The following is an 18,500-nucleotide window of genomic DNA, read 5'->3' on the forward strand; positions in this document are numbered from 1 at the left end:
ATTAACAAGTGGCCACAAACAATAGCTTTGGGAAAAGACATGTCCTACAGACAACAGAACTGCATGGGACATTTTTTAAAAAGTACAGATATCACTCAATGACTACTTGTAAAGCAGAAGAAAGGCAAAATATCTAATATAAAATGGGAGATAATTTTTCATAATTGGGTATTTTTCTTTTTAGGGTGTTCACAGTGTGATATCTGGTTATTTGCTTCAGAGTTCTACTTTTTTCATGATCAGTTTCTTTAAAAAAATACCTTGTCACCTGAGGAGCAAATTTCTGTTCTTGGCTTCCAAGGAAACAAGTTCTTTTATCTTTTATAGCAGAGAAGTTTGTCATATATAGTAACAGGAAAATAAAAAAAACAAAACAAAAACAAAAACAAAGAAACAGGCTACAAAAGGAAATAAAGTTCTGCTTGTATTCATACCCAATTACGAATATTTTGTATATTTTCTATTAATTTACATAACAAATGATCTAGACAGCAAATAGCTTTCCATAGATACCTCCATCCTCCCCAAAAAACCTACACTTACTTACCAACTGCCTGTTCAAAATTTTTATCTATGAGCAAATCATCAGGCCCAGAGAGGTTTTTAATATACATTTGCAAAACACAACGAATCCATGATCTTACGGTTAAGGCTTGAAAAGATACATAGCCTGAATGAGAAAGTGCTTCACATAATGTGCTGTAAAAACAAATTGACAAATATTTTTAAAACAAAAACAACAATGTTTACTGAGTATAGAGATTAAGAAGTAAAGAAAAACATTCTAACATTCCTGCAAACTCCTTGGCCTCATTTATTTTTCAGACAAACACACTAACGTAGGCATGAATTGTTGAAAATGAATACTACAGATAAACTCAAAAAGATGTTAAACAAATATCCTTCTTTTCATTTTTAATGTTATAATTTTCAATTTTCCTTTTTCCACTGATGGCATATGTGTAGGTTTACGTTAACGAAGAAGACAAGAAAGAATGTGGGTACCAAGGAAAAGGCAAGGGCTTATTATAACTAGCTAGGTGAGATAATAATGAAGGAAGTGGCAAGTAGAATAAAAATCAGTGGCCGTTAGAATAAGTAAACAGAGAAGTAGTCATGAACGTATGCTCTCTCACTATACGGAGAGTTGTTACTAAAAATTACCTCACAAAGAATTCCAAAATAGCATTTGCCAGATTTAAAAAATAATTATTTATATGAAGACAGTGGGCTAGCTAAACCTGGTATCTTTTTTTTTTTTTTTTTTTTTTTTTTTTGAGACGGAGTCTCGCTCTGTTGCCCAGGCTGGAGTGCAGTGGTGCGATCTTGGCTCACTGCAAGCTCTGCCTACCGGGTTCATGCCATTCTCCTGCCTCAGCCTCCCAAGTAGCTGGGACTACAGGCACCCGCCACCATGCCCGGCTAATTTTTTGTATTTTTAGTAGAGACGGGGTTTCACCGTGTTAGCCAGGATGATCTCGATCTCCTGACCTTATGATCTGCCTGCCTCAGCCTTCCAAGGTGCTGGGATTACAGGCATGAGCCACCGCGCTTGGCCACTAAATCTGATTTCTAACCCATTCATTAGTCAGGGCAGAGAGGATGGGGATGGTCTTAACCTAAATATAAAATGTTATGTAATGTCCAAAATTTTTAAAATTCATACAAACCACAACTCTAAAAATGTTTTGAAATACCTTGAATATAAGTTGTCATAAAAAAGTACACAATGAAGAAGAACACAGACTGGTCATTTATTACCTTATAACTTTCCCAAAGCTATACAACACCTTTGCATTTCAGTTTCTTCAAATGTTACTAATACGCTAACAATATTATTTTTTAAGTGGAAATTATTTCAAATTATTTCAGCAAAAGTCTTTAATACATAATATAAATGTTCATTACTATTAAAGAATTCCCAAACTGGAAGGGATTGTAAAAGTAATCCAACTGAATTTGAACTCTCTTACTTTACAACTGAAAGCCCAATGATAAAATGTATACTTAATGATACTGCTTATTGAAGCTTCTTTAGGAAAAGACTTAGCTCACCAACTACATCTCTCTTCATTTCCACTGATCGGCAGCTTGGACAAAAACTACATTAAGATGAGGGAAAATAAAGTAAATACACAGGCCTAGGAGGACTAAGATCTCATAAACCTACACATGTGTACATATGTATGTGTAGGTTTATGCTAAGGACGAAGACAGGAAAGAATATGGCTACCAAGAGAAAAGCAAGGGCTTATTAACTAGCTACGTGAGACAGTAATGAAGAAAGTGGCAAGTAGAATAAAAATAAAAACCCTAGAAAAAGTAAACAGAGAAGTGGTCATGAACATATGCTCTCTCACTCTACAAGCAGTTGTTACTAAAAAGAGGACTAAGACCTCTTAGGCTTGTATATTTATTTATTTTCCCTCATCTTGATGTTCTTATTCAAGTCTTCCTGACCACTCTACACTATTTCTATTGTAACTTTATTTATTCTATTTTTTTTTCCAATGAGGTTCCTCAGATCTCTTGTGTAATGTGGCAGGAAATACTTATAGATAAGGTTCAAGATACTTGCTCAGGTGAAGTATCTTGTTCATGATCTCATGAGTTAAGAGTGAGTTAAGAGTTAAAAATCTAGCAGTAAAAAGGAAAGCTATCATTAAATCGAAAACTAATAAATACCAGTATCTTACATATTCAGTAATAATAAATGTGTTAATTTCTTTCACAGTGGGATGTATAGAAAGGTCACTTCAGGATGATGATAAGGCAGTCTTACAAAAACAGTTTTGAAAGGGCTTAACAAACAACTTTTTTTTTTTTTAAAGCAGGCCACAAAATATAAGTTAGTGTTCTTAGTACTACTACTGTCAAAAGGCTGATATATCTGAAAGCAAAAACCTGACAAAGTGAGAGTATATGTAGTAGAGATCAGTCCTCATTTGTGAAAATTCTTAGCTTCCTAGGATACTGATCTATCACAGGTTTGCATTAATGTGTATGCCTGAAATAAAAGCACGTACCTATTTTGCAGGACATGACTTAAATATCTTGCTACAACTTGAGGGCAGATGATATCATCCCAACCAAAAAGTTGAATAATTGATATAACTGGCTGAGGCTGAAAATCTGATGGAGCTGTGCTTGGCATGTCCATTGCTAGCAAAGTAAAGTCTAGATTCAAAATGAGAGAAACTTAAGGTGAGGAATCTTTAAAAACCATTTCTGACCCACACACCTCCGGCCAATTATAACAAGTGTTTTTTTTTTTAAGTACCAAATAATAAAATGTTCTACTTAGAAATGTAGAGCAAACAAAAAGCTAAAACTGAACAAATTCATGTTGTCATAGAAATTTCTGTAGCATCTACATCTCCAAGAAAGGCCTAGAAGAATTTATTTCTGCATTATCATTACGGATCTATAATGGCTCCCTCTAATTACAAATTCTATGCCTGAGGTTTTGGCTAATGTGCCTCCACCATTCAAAAGACCTATTTATAAAATAATGTCTAGCATCTAGTCTTCCAAGGAAGCAAATTTACTTGTCATCTGCCACAGGTGAACAGTTCATTCTCACCTTAGACACTGGACATTCTCTTCTATTAAACAGAGATCTCCTACAATCAATGACACTCCACTCCCTTGAGAACCCACAAAGTCTAGGAACTAGAATTCCTTAGTTAAGCATGCTAAACAAATATGTTTTATTTTGTGATTTCTCTTGGGAACCCATAAACTCATTTTGTACGATATTAATTTGTTTGTCAATACATTATTTATTAAGAACTCCTATGCAGCTTTCTGAAATGAGGTGGCTGTCTATTCTTCCACTCCCCGTATACCACTTGATCTACCAATAGGGTGAGATTACTCCTTGGTCCACATTGCTGCTTCTAGACTATTCTCCCTTCTTCCTCCCTAAAATTGCTAGCTTTGAATTTCATATCATCAGGCTATATTAGTCACTATCTTTGTTGCATTTACCTACTACTTCCTAGTTCACCTCCTCCTCTCATTCTTTGTAGACTGTAGCTCACTATCATGCTCTCCAACAGCATTCCTGCCATAATCTTTTGTGATTATTTTTCTCCAGTGTCATGGACTCTTGATTTCTTGAACTCCTCTGATTTAATGAATCTATCTTCCATTCTACGTCAGCCATTCACTCCCATGCTGATACCCAGAGACCTTGGCATTACCAGTAACTACAATCTCTGTAATTTCAATTGTAAAGTACCCCAATTTTTGACTCCAAACTAGCTTTCCAACTTTCCTCTTCTCCCCCAACTCCAATAATTCTTTGATTCCATCAGGACCTACAATCCAATGATCCTACAACGGTTTCCTCATCCCTCCTTGTCTCCATGCCGTCCCTGTCCCTCTTTAGGACGCTTGATTGCATGGTCCATTATTATACTCATTCATTTATACTACCAACTCTTGCTCCTTTCTTGATTTGTGTCCTGGCCTGGAAAAATCATCACCTGTTTAATTCAAACTCTTGGCCTTTTCCCCACGTGTACCAGTATTAAATGGCCTAAGAAGAACCATGCTGACTGATACCACTTTACATTGATGACTACAGACTTCAAGTAGGCTCTTATAATTGGCCAGCATTCCTATGACATTTCCCTAGTCCATTCAGTCTTTTATTCTCTTAGGGTACAATTGCATATCTTCTCTTCACTCTTCACCAACAGCCAGCACCTTCTGCCCCTTCCTCATTTTCAGCTGATGGACTGACTAAATACTTCACAGAGAAACAAGAAACATCAGAAGAGAACTATCACAAGCTGCTACCACATTTACCCAGTTGCCTTCATCTGGGCTCACTTATTCGGCCTTCTCTTCTGCTACTGGAGATGAACTGAGGCCAAGTTCTCTAAAAGATCCCATTTTCTCTTGGCACTAAAACAAAAGTGACTTTGTTTGTACCATGTAATTTTCCTTCACTTTGGAGCATTCCTGTCAGCATTTTAAATATACTGAAATGTCTCCCATGTTATTTAAAAACCAAACAAAAAAAAAACCTTCCTCTTTGACCCCTCTAGCTACTATCTCCATTTTTCTACTTCTCTTAAACAGTGATATTCAAAAAGATTAATCTAAATTTGCAGTCTGCAATTCCTCTTTTCACATTTTCTCTGGAATCATCTTCTATCAGGCCTTTGCCTCTCCACTACATACAAACTGCTCTTTCAGGTCACCAGTGACTTCCCTCTTATTAAATCCAATGACTAATTCTCAGACCTTATCTCACTTGATCCATCTGTAGAAACTGAGCTGTTGATCACTTTCCTCTCCTTGGGCTCCAGGGTACCACACTTCCCTGGTTTTTCTTAACTTACCTTCATTCCTCTCCAGTCTCCTTTCTTGTTTCTCCTGACCCTACAAATCTGAACAAAGGAATACCCTAAGGCCTGGTCCTCAAACTTTTCTTTTCATTCATACTTACTCTATGGGTGATCTCATCCAGTTTCATGGTTTTAAAGAATTACTTATATATGGATGCTTTCCAACTTCAAATCTCTAGCTTGGACCTCTTCCTAAACTCTAGGATCATTATCCAAGTGCCTACTTAACATGTCTACTTGGATTTAATGAACATCTTAAAAAAAATTACCGAAATAAAAATGTTAGTCTTCCCTCATAAAATCTGTTCTTGCGTCAATCTTCCTCATCTCAGCAAATGGCTATAGTTACCCTTAATTCCTCTATCTATTTGGTTACCGTATCTTACCCACTTAGCAAATTCTGTCAGCTCTACCTTGAAAATACTTTCTTCAGATGGGAAACCTGACCACTTCTCACCACCTCTACTGCCACCACTCTAGCCACAGCTCTCATTTTTGGGTTATTACAATAGTTTCCTAACTGCCTTCCTGCTTTTCCCCTTGCCTAGTCTTCCTATAAGTCTAGCCTCAACCTAGCAGCCAGAGGACTCTTATCACTCCTCTGCTCAAAACTTTTCAACAGCTTCCAATCTCAGAGTAAAAGCAAAAGTCTTTATAACCACTGACAAGGCAGAACACAAACTAGCTCTCCCTTACCTCTTGATTCATCTCTTAGTTCTCTTTCCCTTTCTCATTCCACATGAGCCTTTACTGCTTCCCTATAGTTTTTCAAACACACCAGACATGTTCTTGCCTTCAGACTTCTGCAAAGCATGGTCTCTCATCTCCTTCAGTTCTTGGCACAAATCTTACTTACTTGGGCCTTCCTGACCACTCTATTTAAAATTACAACTGCCTCTGGCCTTCTGTATTCCTATCCTATATTCCACTCTTTCCCACAGCATTTATCACCACACATTACACTATTTATTCATTTAGTGGTCTTCCTATGCCCCAACACTAGATTATGAGCTCCATGAGAACAAGTATTCTTGTCCTTCTTCTCCATTAGTATCTCTCCAATGCCTATTAAATTAGGTATTCAGTAACTTTTTTTAAATGAAGAAAATCACTCTCTCCTAAACTATCAAGTCTTTATTTCAAATCAAAGCCAAAGTCCACATATTTTGCTTTCTATTTGTATACCATTTATCTTCAGCATCTAAGACAGCACTGACTGAACTGATGCATTATTATTTTTGTTGACTGGCAGTTGGGATGATGCATGTATACAAGTTATATCATCTATTAATGACTGCTTAAACTGGTTGAATATCAATATTTATTTTCATAGACATTACAGTAGTTGGAAAATTGTTGTCCTGTCACAATTCTTTAATCTATCATCGTAAAGTCTTAATTATAGAATTGTTATCAGAATTCAAAATCTTTTCAAATTTAAATCATTCAGTCTTTCACACAGTGCTTTAAGCTCAGTTTTCCTCGCACACACTAGGATAAATGTTGGTTTAAATCTTAGGTTTTTAAAACTATTATTTAAAAATAAATTAAATACCTTTAAATGGACTTCATTCAAGTACATGGAGTTACCATACTAATCACTGTCTATTCCAATACTTCTTAACATACTTTGAGCAAAATACCCCCTTGAGAAGACAATGGCCTCTTCTTAGAAATGACATATATGCACATATATTCAAATTCTTGCCTATAATTTCATGAGATCCAGAGTCCCCTAAAGCCTAAGGACATGTCTTTAGGTTAATAATCAAATTAAGTAAAAATTACAACTTAAAGTAGAATCTAGTAGAAGTCAGAACAATAACATCCTATATATTCAATGTCATTCTGATCTCATCCTCTTGGGGTTGAAGTGGTATTTATTTTATATTCTTTTGCTCTCTACACAAATTAACTTCATCTTATACCTATATATTTGCTCATACAATTTGAAAATAAACTACTTGAATCACACGTAATCAAATGTTAGTTTACCTTCCAAAATATTACATGCATAAGAAAAGCTATGTACATTCAATATTTTCAGGATAGAAAATTATCTTATTTTTAGTAAACAATCATTGAATTTTTAGTAATAAATAAGCCAAAGGATCCCAATTTATTAATATGTAATTTGTTTCATCTTTCTGGCTGACAAAACGTTAGCTATACAAGTTTGTTACTAAGAAAATACAGGAAAATACTGACAAAGAGTCTGCAAAAAGAGAAATTAGCAAATTAATAATTAATGCTGACCTGCAGCTGCATCCGCAAGTTGTGAGAAAGGCACTACCTGTGACATTCTCTGACTCTTCAAAAATGAAAAGAAGTGTCTCCACAGTGCATTGGCAACTGCAGCAAGGTGGCGCTCTTTAGCTGATAATGAAGACTGTACAAATAGGTCCACATTGTCCCTTTGAAGTTCCTGACACAATTGTTGATGCATACTCCTAAAAAGAAATAAAAATACAGCTAACACCCTTAACAAATGCTTACAAAAATCTTAAACTACAGTTTGAGCTTTTTCCATTTATATCATATGAGAAACATTTTATATAATTAAAACCTTTATGCCAAGACATTATGCATTTCTGGTTGTTTGATGGATGAATGATGGCATATTAAGCATCATAAAGTTAACGTTAATTACTAACGTCAACCATTAATTATATGCTTTTTAATATGTCAGATCCAAATGAGAAAGAGGCAGCTTCAGAATGAAGGTCTGCATTTTGCAACTCATACATGACAAGTGATTTTTACTTAAAATCTAGACATGAAAACAATTTTTTCAACCATTTTCTCCTGAGGGCTTTAGGACATGGATGTACCAAGAGGAAGGTAAGTATATCTGGCTTATGTGTGGTATTTTAAATGAAAATACTTTCCTTGTTTACAAGACGCAGGCCTTGTGTAGTAGACAAAACTATGCTAGATACAATCTTACTACTTTGGTCCCAAAAGATTCATAATCATTCTCACTTGGTAGGCAGTAATATACAATAACAAGTTACTCTTCATAAAATAATAAAACATAATTCGATACTGCCTCAAATTTTGATTAATCATTTACTCACCTTTGCTGATTAATTCAATCGAAAATTTAGATATCTCTAGACCTTAATAGAAACATGTGCAGTAAATTGAGGTTACCAAAGAGAGGGAAATAAGAGATCTTCTTAGTGATGTGGAACAGAAGGCATTTATGTTGTGCACCCACTGATAATATGATTATTTAAAACTAAATGTACAACCATGCTATTATTCCTGTTTCTATTTATATTACTGCCAGATCAACTGAGTAGACATAAATGCATGGATACATTTACATTTGCATTTTTTTTCAATTATACAGAAAGCAGCAAAAAATAACCAATGGAAACGATGGAGAAGACTTCCTTCAATAGAGACAGCATTCCACTAAGAAAAATAATTAAGTACTTTAAAAAAGATGTTTGATGTTTTTAAACAGTTTAGGGGAAGTGGATACATGAAAGAACTATACAAAACACAGAACTATCACATGTATCTAAAGCAATCCCACAAAAAGATCAAGCTGGTTATAAGATCATATCTTAGAATATTTCACATAACTACCCAAGAGTGAGTAAAAATTCTAAGTATAAATTGTATAACATTAGGGCCTTGAGCCCCTTTACATTGGAATTCCTGGAAAATTATGGGATGTTACTTAATACTACATGAAATATTGAAAAAACAAGTGAACAAATGGCTGGGGAAAGAGTATACAGTAAGCAATTCTCATAAAAGCTAACCAAATATCTGCTATGTCCTTTCTGTAAAAACTTCTTGAGATGCTTTCAACTTGAACTAGTGGCTAGAGAACCATTTCAGTTCCTTTATCTTAGAGTGAGATAAATAACAAACCACTAAAATCCATCTGGCAACTAACTCAACTGCCTATATCAACACAGCAAAGTTCAGAGTACATTTCTACACAGTGGAATCCATGTAAAATAATACCAGCATTTCTACTGCCCTTTATAGCTTTTTCAAAGTATATTGGTTTCAAAAGACAATAAATGACTTATGGTACTTGAGTAGGATGGATTTTGCTCACCATTTCTAAAAAAGCCGTTTTATTTACTAACTAAAACCTATTCCCTAGGAAGGAGTAACATTTCTGATCGACCTCTATGTATGTGCCAGAAATTCCTTAAATTAATTAAATTCTTTTAAAATTGGAAGAACTCTATGAGATAGGTATCATTAATCCTCTTTATAGATGATGAAGCTAACAGTAGGAAAGCTAAATATGCCCAAAGGTCACATGGCTAGAAAGGGCTGGCCCCATCATCTGAACTTAAATCTGACTCTGAAGCCCACTTTTCTTTTTACACACTAAGACATGCACCCTTATGCACCTACACACACACAAGTTTTAAGTGAATTAAACATTGATAAATTATCTTCTCTTTCTACTTAAAGAAATTTCATCCCAGCACTTGGGAGGCCAGGGCGGGTGGATCACTTGAGGCCAGGAGTTCAAGACCAACCTGACCAACATGGTGAAACCCCCTCCCTAATAAAAATACAAAAAAATTAGCCGGGCATGATGGTACACGCTTGTAATCCCAGCTACTCAGGAGGCTGAGGTAGGAGAATTGCTTGAACCCAGGAGGTGGAGGTTGCAGTGAGCCGAGATTGTGCCACTGCACTCCAACTTGGGTGACAGAGCAAGACTTTCTCAAAAAAACTAATAAATAAATAAATAAATTAATTAATTAATTAAAGGAATTTCAGAAAGCTTAAGAAAAGGGGCTGGAAAAGCCACATGTAGCTGTGTCTTCTGAAGGGCCAGGAGCAACATCAGAATTCTAACATTAGGAAAGACTATAAGAGATGCTAGAAAACATGTATTCAAAGCAATAATGAGAAAGGCCAAGAAATGTGAACCACCTTTGACCTCTCCAGAACAAAATGTTGAGGTACCAGGGAGTATAACTAGGAGCTAATGTGGGGATAGGATTCAAAGTTCTGAATCCATTAGGTTTAAAAAAAAAAAAAATGCCGAGTGCAGTGGCTTATACCTGTAATCCCAGCATTCTGGGAGGCTGAGATGGGTGGATTGCCTGAGCTCAGGATTTCAAGACCAGCCTGGGCAACATGGTGAAACCTCATCTCTACTAAAAATACAAAAAATTAGCCGGGCGTGGTGACATGTGCCTGTAGTCCTGGCTTCTTGAGAGGCTGAGGCTGGAGCACTGCTTGAGGCAGAGGTTGCAGTGAGCTGAGATTGCACCACTGCACTCCAGCCTGGGCAACAGTGAGACTCTGACTCCAAAAAAAAAAAAAAAAGAATAATTAATTAAAAAAAAATAAAACCAGTGTGAGGTAAAAAATTTTAAAGCTATAGATTACATCCTCCAAGGTTGAGTTAAAACAGCTAAGACAAGTTTCAACTAAGGGTAAGACAATGACCCCAAACCACACTTGTTTTGGAAATGTGAACCCACTTTGTATTTTTGGATTTGAAAAGCAGCTAATATCCCCGGGAATATGCAAAATGCTTTCTGCTCAATAGTTTGAATGTTCAAGCTTTTTCAGTCTGGATAAGAAATGATTATCTGCTATTTTAAACCAGAAACAAGTTGTTTAAGACCTTATAATAATAATTTATTTAAGCATAAAGAAATCAGTGAGTGACAAATACAGGAAATGCCAAGGGTGTACTGTAATAGAAGTCTGAAGGAAGAACCAAATTTTTGCACTATAGCCAAATAGCTAGAAATACCCCTTGCAGTCACCGGTAGTTTTTTAAAATTACATGTTTGAACCAGAAAACTAATTATACAGACTACTGAAAAAAGAAATTATATTAGATGTGACCACTGCATATCTGCTGAAGGTACATTTACAAAAATGCCAAGAAGCAGCTCTGTCTCTAGAGGTAACAATGTAAAAGAAAACACAAAACATACATAAAACATTATAAAGAACGTAATATAGTTCTAGGTGATGGCTGTTTTATGAGACATTATTTACCTTCTTCAATACAAACAGTAGAAATATGAAAGTAGATTTTTTGCATAAAAGGAAAAATATGTGATTTCTGGTCAGAAACTGAAAGACATAACACAAGGATGTAGGATCTCCCAACACTTGGCAATTGTTTTATTTGAGTAAAGACAGATTTCACGTTAAGATCAGTTTGGAAATATAAGATCAGATAAGGAAATACACACATGTAACCAGCTCTCTTACATTATAAAAGATACAATACAGTATAGTAGAAAATAAATTTGCTGAATGTCAAGTTATTCAAATTGCAGCTCTCATTGGTGGAAATAACAGCAACATCCAGCATTTATTGGTATTTACTATGAGGCCAGCACCATGCAAAGTGTTTTATAAGCATCGTTTCTCATCCTACGAGGTAGACATAATTATTATTCAAATCTTATATGTGAGAAAATTGAGACAAAAGGAGTAACTATGCTGTGTAATAAACATGGTTATTAGCATAGCTATCCAGAGCTGTGTGGCTTTGGAAAAACAAGTAACCTCCCAACTCGCTGTTTTCTTTAGAGTCAAGAATAGGAACAATTGTTGCTATATCCACCTAACAGGGTTATTGTGAAGACCACAGGAAATAACATTCTGAAAAGTTTTTAGAAGCCTATCATTACACTATATAAACACCCACACTTTCACATACCAATTATCCAGGTGTTCCTACGCTTCTATTTTAGCTTAGTTACCCTGCCTCCTTTAGCTTTCCTCATTATCTTCAAGTATTTTCCTGATTCTTTCACCTGACTGCTCTTTCGCCCCACTTTCCAAGATTTCCTGTTTTTATTTGTCTGCTACTTCTTGCTTTGATTTCATGTTTACTTATCCATTTTGCCCCCACCTCTCTACTCCCACACAGATACCTTATCCCCACAGACACACAAATTTATTGAGGCATCTATCATATGAGAGACATGGAACCCTGTACCTGAAACTTCTACCTGCCAGTCTGGTCTCTCAGTTTCTGCTCCTCCCTAGTAACTTAGGCAGGCTTCTGGGAACACTTACTGGACCACTGCTTATAGTTTTCGCTTCTAATCTTGGCATACCATTGTTTCTCCTGTAACTTACAGAATAAGGTATGACATCCTACATACCACTTTCCTGGTATTCACAGTTGTATATTAATTATTTCTAATACATGATGCCTCAAAGTTTAAGGAAAATTAAAATTGTCTACTGATGGACTTTTCATCACATGGAAAAAGCATAATATAATAAATACGACTGATAAGGAATAACAGCAATACTTGAATTCCTCTTTTAACTCTACTGCAAACATGGTAACTTTAAAAAAATATTTATTAGTGAAAAATATAATGGAAAATTTTAAGTCAAAAAGTTGTTCCAAACCACTATGAGTAATTATTCCAAGTATCTTATTGATCTGATGGAAAACTAAATGGGAATCAGGACACTCTATAACCATTTTAGCTTCAGCTAAACTCACTAAAAAACCTTAGACACTGAATCCTCTTGTCATACTTGCTTGTATCTGTGAAACAGGGCTTACTCTGCCTTATTATCCAGGAAGAATATAACATAACTAAGGTAATGGTATTATCAGAAAAACAAAAAAACCCTGAAATTTAAACAGTGGAAGTTACCCAAAAAATCATCTAATCCAATCTTGTCTTCAAAAAATTGAGAAAAAACAACAAACAGCTTCTAGGTATGAAGAGACTTTTACAAAGCCTCAATTTGAGATAATGGTAGTTTCAATCCTGAGCCCCAATCCTGTGCATGCCCAAATTATCAGGGAGAAACCAGGCTGGCAAGTAGCAATTCAAGCATACTTTGCAATGCCTCCATGTAACAGATGCCCCAGTACATGTGTGTGTCTGTGCATATGTGGAGGAGGGGGTGAGTAGGTGGTAGATGGATGGATGGATGGATGAATGAATGAATGAATATGTGAAATCAAAGCAAAGAGTTTGTTGACTGTTTTGATGATAAAGCACAGCAGTGGCAATGATGCTTACCGTCACATATAATTACAGAGAAAAATAAGGGCTCCTTGAAATGCAAGGAGAATTCTTCAAATGAGCTCTTGTCTAAGCCAGAAAAGATCAGCTTGTGACTCTGGAAAACTACTAAGCCTCAGTTTTTCATCTGTTAAATGGAAATAATGCCCTACTATCCTCTATGGAGCTGCTAAAGCATTAAGGTCACAGCATTTAGGTAAAAGTACTTTGTAGACAAGGTAAAATAATATGCACTTTCATAGACTATAAGGCAAGACAATATGCACTACTGCTTCTAAATCCTAATAAACATGTTCTCAGAGGCATTCGAACATCACTAGAAAGATAACAAGCTTTGGAGACAGACATACTAAAGTATACATCCTATTTTGCCAATTAGCAGTTGGATGGTCATTTCCTCATCTGCTGCAAGAATTAAATAAGACATATTCAATAAAGAGTAACTATTATTGTTGGCCAGAGAATTAAAAACTGTTTAATGATAATATATGTACTAGCCCTATTCTAAGTGTTTGACCTTTAATAACTAATTTAATCTGTATTTTATTGCCCTCATTTTATAAACAAGGAATCTCAGTACAGAAAGGATAAGTAATTTGCTTGGGTCATGCTGTTAGTAAGCAGCAGAGCCAGGATTTGAACCCAAACAGTCTAGTTTCAATGCCCCAATTCATAATCACTATGCTACAGCTGCCTCAAATACCATTTTACTACACAAATAAATAATACATGCTCCAAATGTCACATTGCTGTATTCACTCATTCATATGTAAGTTCTTAATAAAGGTAGTTATAAAGTAGTATAACAGCCAATCCCAGGTGATATACCAGATGCATACACATTAAAAGTTTAATACTTCTGGGGAGTGCCAGGCTCTATAGGGATTCCAAAGGTCAACGATGTGTGATAATTTACAATTTTCCTATGCCCCAAAATTGAGTTAATTTGCAAGACTGGGAAAGAACAACAAATCAGGAATCCAGTGATGAAGCTAGCAAACCAAGCATGCCTATAATAATGCTGTCTTATATACAATAAAGGGGGTGAAGTGCCTAAAATGAAGTTGCTTGCCCATGTCCCAAAAACAGTAACTAGCACTAGTATGAAAACATACCAGTAAAAAGTCATCACTTTTAGAATTTACCCTCATATTTTCATTAGTCTTGACTTTGTAGATGATTATGAGTATAAAATTACTTACGTTTTTCAGTTACATTTCACTGTATAACACAGTAGTAACAAGGATCCACTTCCTTGTTATTATTGTAAGTAGTTCCCAATGTTGACTACCACCAAAATCATCTGTACATCTTTCTACAAATACCAATGTCTTGGCCTCACTAAAGATCTTTCTGCATCTTCAGCATTGGGCCTAATCATAATACTTACTATTTGTTTTTAACTCCTGATGCAGTTGGTCTGAGGGTCTACATTTCATTTGTTTATTTTATTTATTTACTTATTTTTTGAGACGGAGTCTCGCTCTGTCACCCAGGCTGGAATGCAGTGGCACCATCTCGGCTCACTGCAAGCTCCGTGTCCTGGGTTCACACCATTCTCCTGCCTCAGCTTCCCGAATAGCTGGGACTACAGGCACCTGCCACCACGCCCAGCTAATGTTTTTGTATTTTTAGTAGAGACGGGGTTTCACCATGTTAGCCAGGATGGTCTCAATCTCCTGACCTCGTGATCTGCCCACCTTGGCCTCCCAAAGTGCTGGGATTACAGGTGTGAGCCACCGTGCCCGGCCTCATTTGTTTATTTTTGAGACAGAGTCTCGCTCTGGTGCCAGGCTGGAGTGCAGTGGCGCCATCTAAGCTCACTGCAACCTCCACCTCCTGGGTTCAAGCAATTCTCCTGCCTCAGCCTCCTGAGTAGCTGGAACTACAGATGCGTGCCACCATGCCTCGCTAATTTTTGTTTATTTAGTAAAGACGGGGTTTCATCATGTTGGCTACAATGGTCTTGATATCTTGACCTCGAGATCTGCTCACCTCGGCCTCCCAAAGTGCTGGGATTCTAGGCGTGAGCCACCATGCTCGGCCGAGGGTCTACATTTCTAACAGGCAGATGCTGCTATCCCATGGTGGACCATGCTGTGGGCAGTCACCTTCTTGGCTTTCCTCATCTAAAAAACAGGGATAATAATAGTACCTACAGAATTACATTAATAAAGGCCAAACACTTAGAATAGATCTGGCATATATATTTTCAATAAACAATCTTTGATTTTCTGATCAATAATTATTTCATTTATTGAATAGGCCCTATTTAATTCCTGCAACAGATAAGGAAATGACCATGCAACTAGCAGTTTATAGACTAAGTAACAAGATCATACATAATCCTGTCATGGAGGAGGATTGAAAACTACTCCTTTACTCTATAGGTATAAGTGCAAAACAAAGTATAAGATTGTTTTACCAACTCAGAGGAGAAAAACCTTTGGGGGGAAGCACAAGAAAATGGGCGTGGAAGTGATTCTCAAAGGATAGGTAAGGAGTGTTTAGGTGAAAAGGAGGAAAGTAAAAACACAAAGGTATATAAAATCAAATCACTTACTCTCTAATTCAACACATACAGCATACGTTCTAAGCAGAAGGGTACAAAACTAGCAAACAGACTAAGTCTCTGCCCTCTGGAACTTATATTCTAATGAGAGACAGATAATTAAACATACAAACATGTAATACCTCAACTTGTGGTGAGCTTTATGTATAAAAAAGAAATCATAGTATGGGGCTAATGATTGATAGAACTTTGTACAAGAACACTGTACTTGCACAATGATCAGGAAACACCTTTTAAGAAGGTGACATTTGAGCAAAGAACTGAATAAGTAAGGGAGGGAAACACACAGGTATATGGGGAAGAATATTCCACTGAGAAGAAAAAGTGCAAAGGAGCTGGGCCTGGCACAGTTTCATAGACTCAAGGAACAACAACCAGGAGTCTAAGGTGGCTGAAGCACAATGGGTGACAGATGAACAGCAGATGAACTGGAGAGGTGGCAGGGTTCCAGATCATGTAAGATCTTGTAAGCCATGTAAGGACTTTGGATAAAATCAAAGTGGATAACAAGCCACAAAAGCAGAAGTGTAATATAATTTACATCTTAAAAGGAATATATAAAAGAACAAGGTGTTTGAAGAACGAAAAAAAAGTAACCACTTTGATTATAATAGAGAATTTTTATAGTAGCATTGGAAGGCAATAAATTTAAGAATACAAATGGTGTTCCATTTGTTCAGTCATATGTTTTCTTCATTCACTTCAGAAGAAGTTACTCAGTGCTAGTCACTATGTCTGATGCTAGAGATACAAAAATGGTTAATCCTGCTGTTAAAAGAAAAATCAAGACTTCATTCTTAAAGTGGTAAGAAGACACTGAAGGATTTTGAACTGGAGGGTGATACAATGAAAAAAGTGCTTTGGGAAAGATTAATCAGGTAATGACAAACAGAATGGGTCAGAATAAGAACTGACTAAAGATAAAAGAGACTAATTAAGAAGCTTCTGTAAACATTCAGGTAAGAGCTAATGTGCATTTTGAGTTACTTTATGAAGGAAAAAGCCAACGCTAGTTATTTCGCATTTTGTGAGGGAAAGGAAGGAGCAGCCTGTCATTGCCAAATTTTGGGGGAGAAAAACTGAAAGTTACGAGGGACAGTTAATTATAACAGGGGGATATAATTTGATATGAAAACAGAAAATTGAAGTAACACTATCGAAAATGTTTTTGGAAATCTGGACTTAGAGTCAAAGAGTACAATCAGACTAGGAATCATTCTACCTAATAGTTCAGATAATCTTAATGAACATGTCAATGTCTGTTAATTACATGAGGCATTGTATTAGATGTTATCAAATATAGTCCTTTCTTTCAAAGAACGTACAGTTAAGTGCTGACACAGAGGTATGTAAAGAGTAAAAAACAGGATTCAAAGAAGACTTCCTGGAGAAGACATGCCATTACCTGTTACAGAAGTCATATTAGTTAATTGAAAAAATAATAGAGTTGCAGAAAGTTAAAATAATATGAGTAAAGCATAGTGACATGAAATTGCATGGTACATGAAGGGATTCACAAACAGTGTGGTATTACTAGTAGATGGTACTACCTTTAGTCAAGTGCTAGTAACTATAGTATTGATAAGGAACAATGTAACTATACATTTGTATAATGTAACTATAGTACTGATAAGAAACAGGTCATAGAGGATCATGTCATCTCAAAAAGAGCCACAAGTAAAGTCTTTAAGGTAGCTGGAAATGAGAGAAAACCAACTTATATACCCAACATATATATTCCTCATGGTTTGTTCCCAGATAATCTAATGCTTATAAGGATTGCCTAATACATTTATACATTTAAACATGCTCTTTAACTGCACCGTGCTAATGTTACAATGCTAGTTGTCTCTGAAATATTTTCATTAAAAAAACCCAACCTGATGAGTATGTGCAGTGTGACTTTGTACATATACGAATCTATATTACTCATTACAACATACTACACATATATAGATATATATCTATACATTTGTATATCTATATCTATACATTTTTCCAATGCTTGAGTGTTATCTTATGCTCTCATCTAATAAAAGTGAGCATGGGCAGAGCTACCCATAAGCATCAGTGCTGACCCATAAGCATCAGCTTCACCCATAAGCATCATTACGACCAACAAGTTATAGTCCTGAAGTTAACACACACACACAAAAATAAAAATTTTCATGCTGGATGTTAAAATTTAAGTTTTACAGCATCACAAGATGCCTTCAAGGAAATGGTTTAGGGTAAAGGCCACAATTAAGGCTTGGGTACATCCTTTGGCAATATACTATAAGGAACTACAGACGTCATAGGAGCTTAGGAATTTCTAAAAGAAGAGGAGAATGATCATCATCTGATTGTGACAACTTGCACTGCTTGTATTCAGTTAGGGCTCCCATTTCCAGGAACTCACCCTCCAAATTTAATAGCAAGTGTGCGGGTACAAGGTAATGAATGAAAGTAAAAGAGGGGGAGATTATGGCTGAATATGAAGCTAGTCAGTCTCCAAGTTTGTCTACTACCAGAGTATCATGTGGGTAGGACCACTAGTTAAGGTCCAGG

At 36.0% G+C, this 18,500-nt stretch overlaps 1 protein-coding gene across 6 annotated transcripts in view; it reads right to left on the reverse strand.

Annotated features, from left to right (window-relative positions):
* MMS22L (MMS22 like, DNA repair protein) overlaps nucleotides 1-18,500 on the reverse strand; it is a 148,924-nt gene that overhangs the window by 38,591 nt on the left and 91,833 nt on the right. For all 6 annotated transcript variants that reach the window (XR_008526300.2, XM_009242101.4, XM_054557898.2 and 3 more), the window contains 3 exons: nucleotides 7,617-7,810; nucleotides 3,027-3,177; nucleotides 548-699 (listed from right to left, as the gene is read on the reverse strand). Coding sequence is in view for 5 of the 6 variants with exons in the window: in XM_009242101.4 (XP_009240376.3) it covers nucleotides 548-699; nucleotides 3,027-3,177; nucleotides 7,617-7,810 (497 nt within the window). In the remaining variant the exon portion in view is untranslated. The remainder of the gene's footprint in view (nucleotides 1-547; nucleotides 700-3,026; nucleotides 3,178-7,616; nucleotides 7,811-18,500) is intronic.

The sequence above is a fragment of the Pongo abelii genome, chromosome 5 (genome assembly GCF_028885655.2).
Source record: "Pongo abelii isolate AG06213 chromosome 5, NHGRI_mPonAbe1-v2.0_pri, whole genome shotgun sequence".
NCBI classification, from domain to species: Eukaryota; Metazoa; Chordata; class Mammalia; order Primates; family Hominidae; genus Pongo; species Pongo abelii.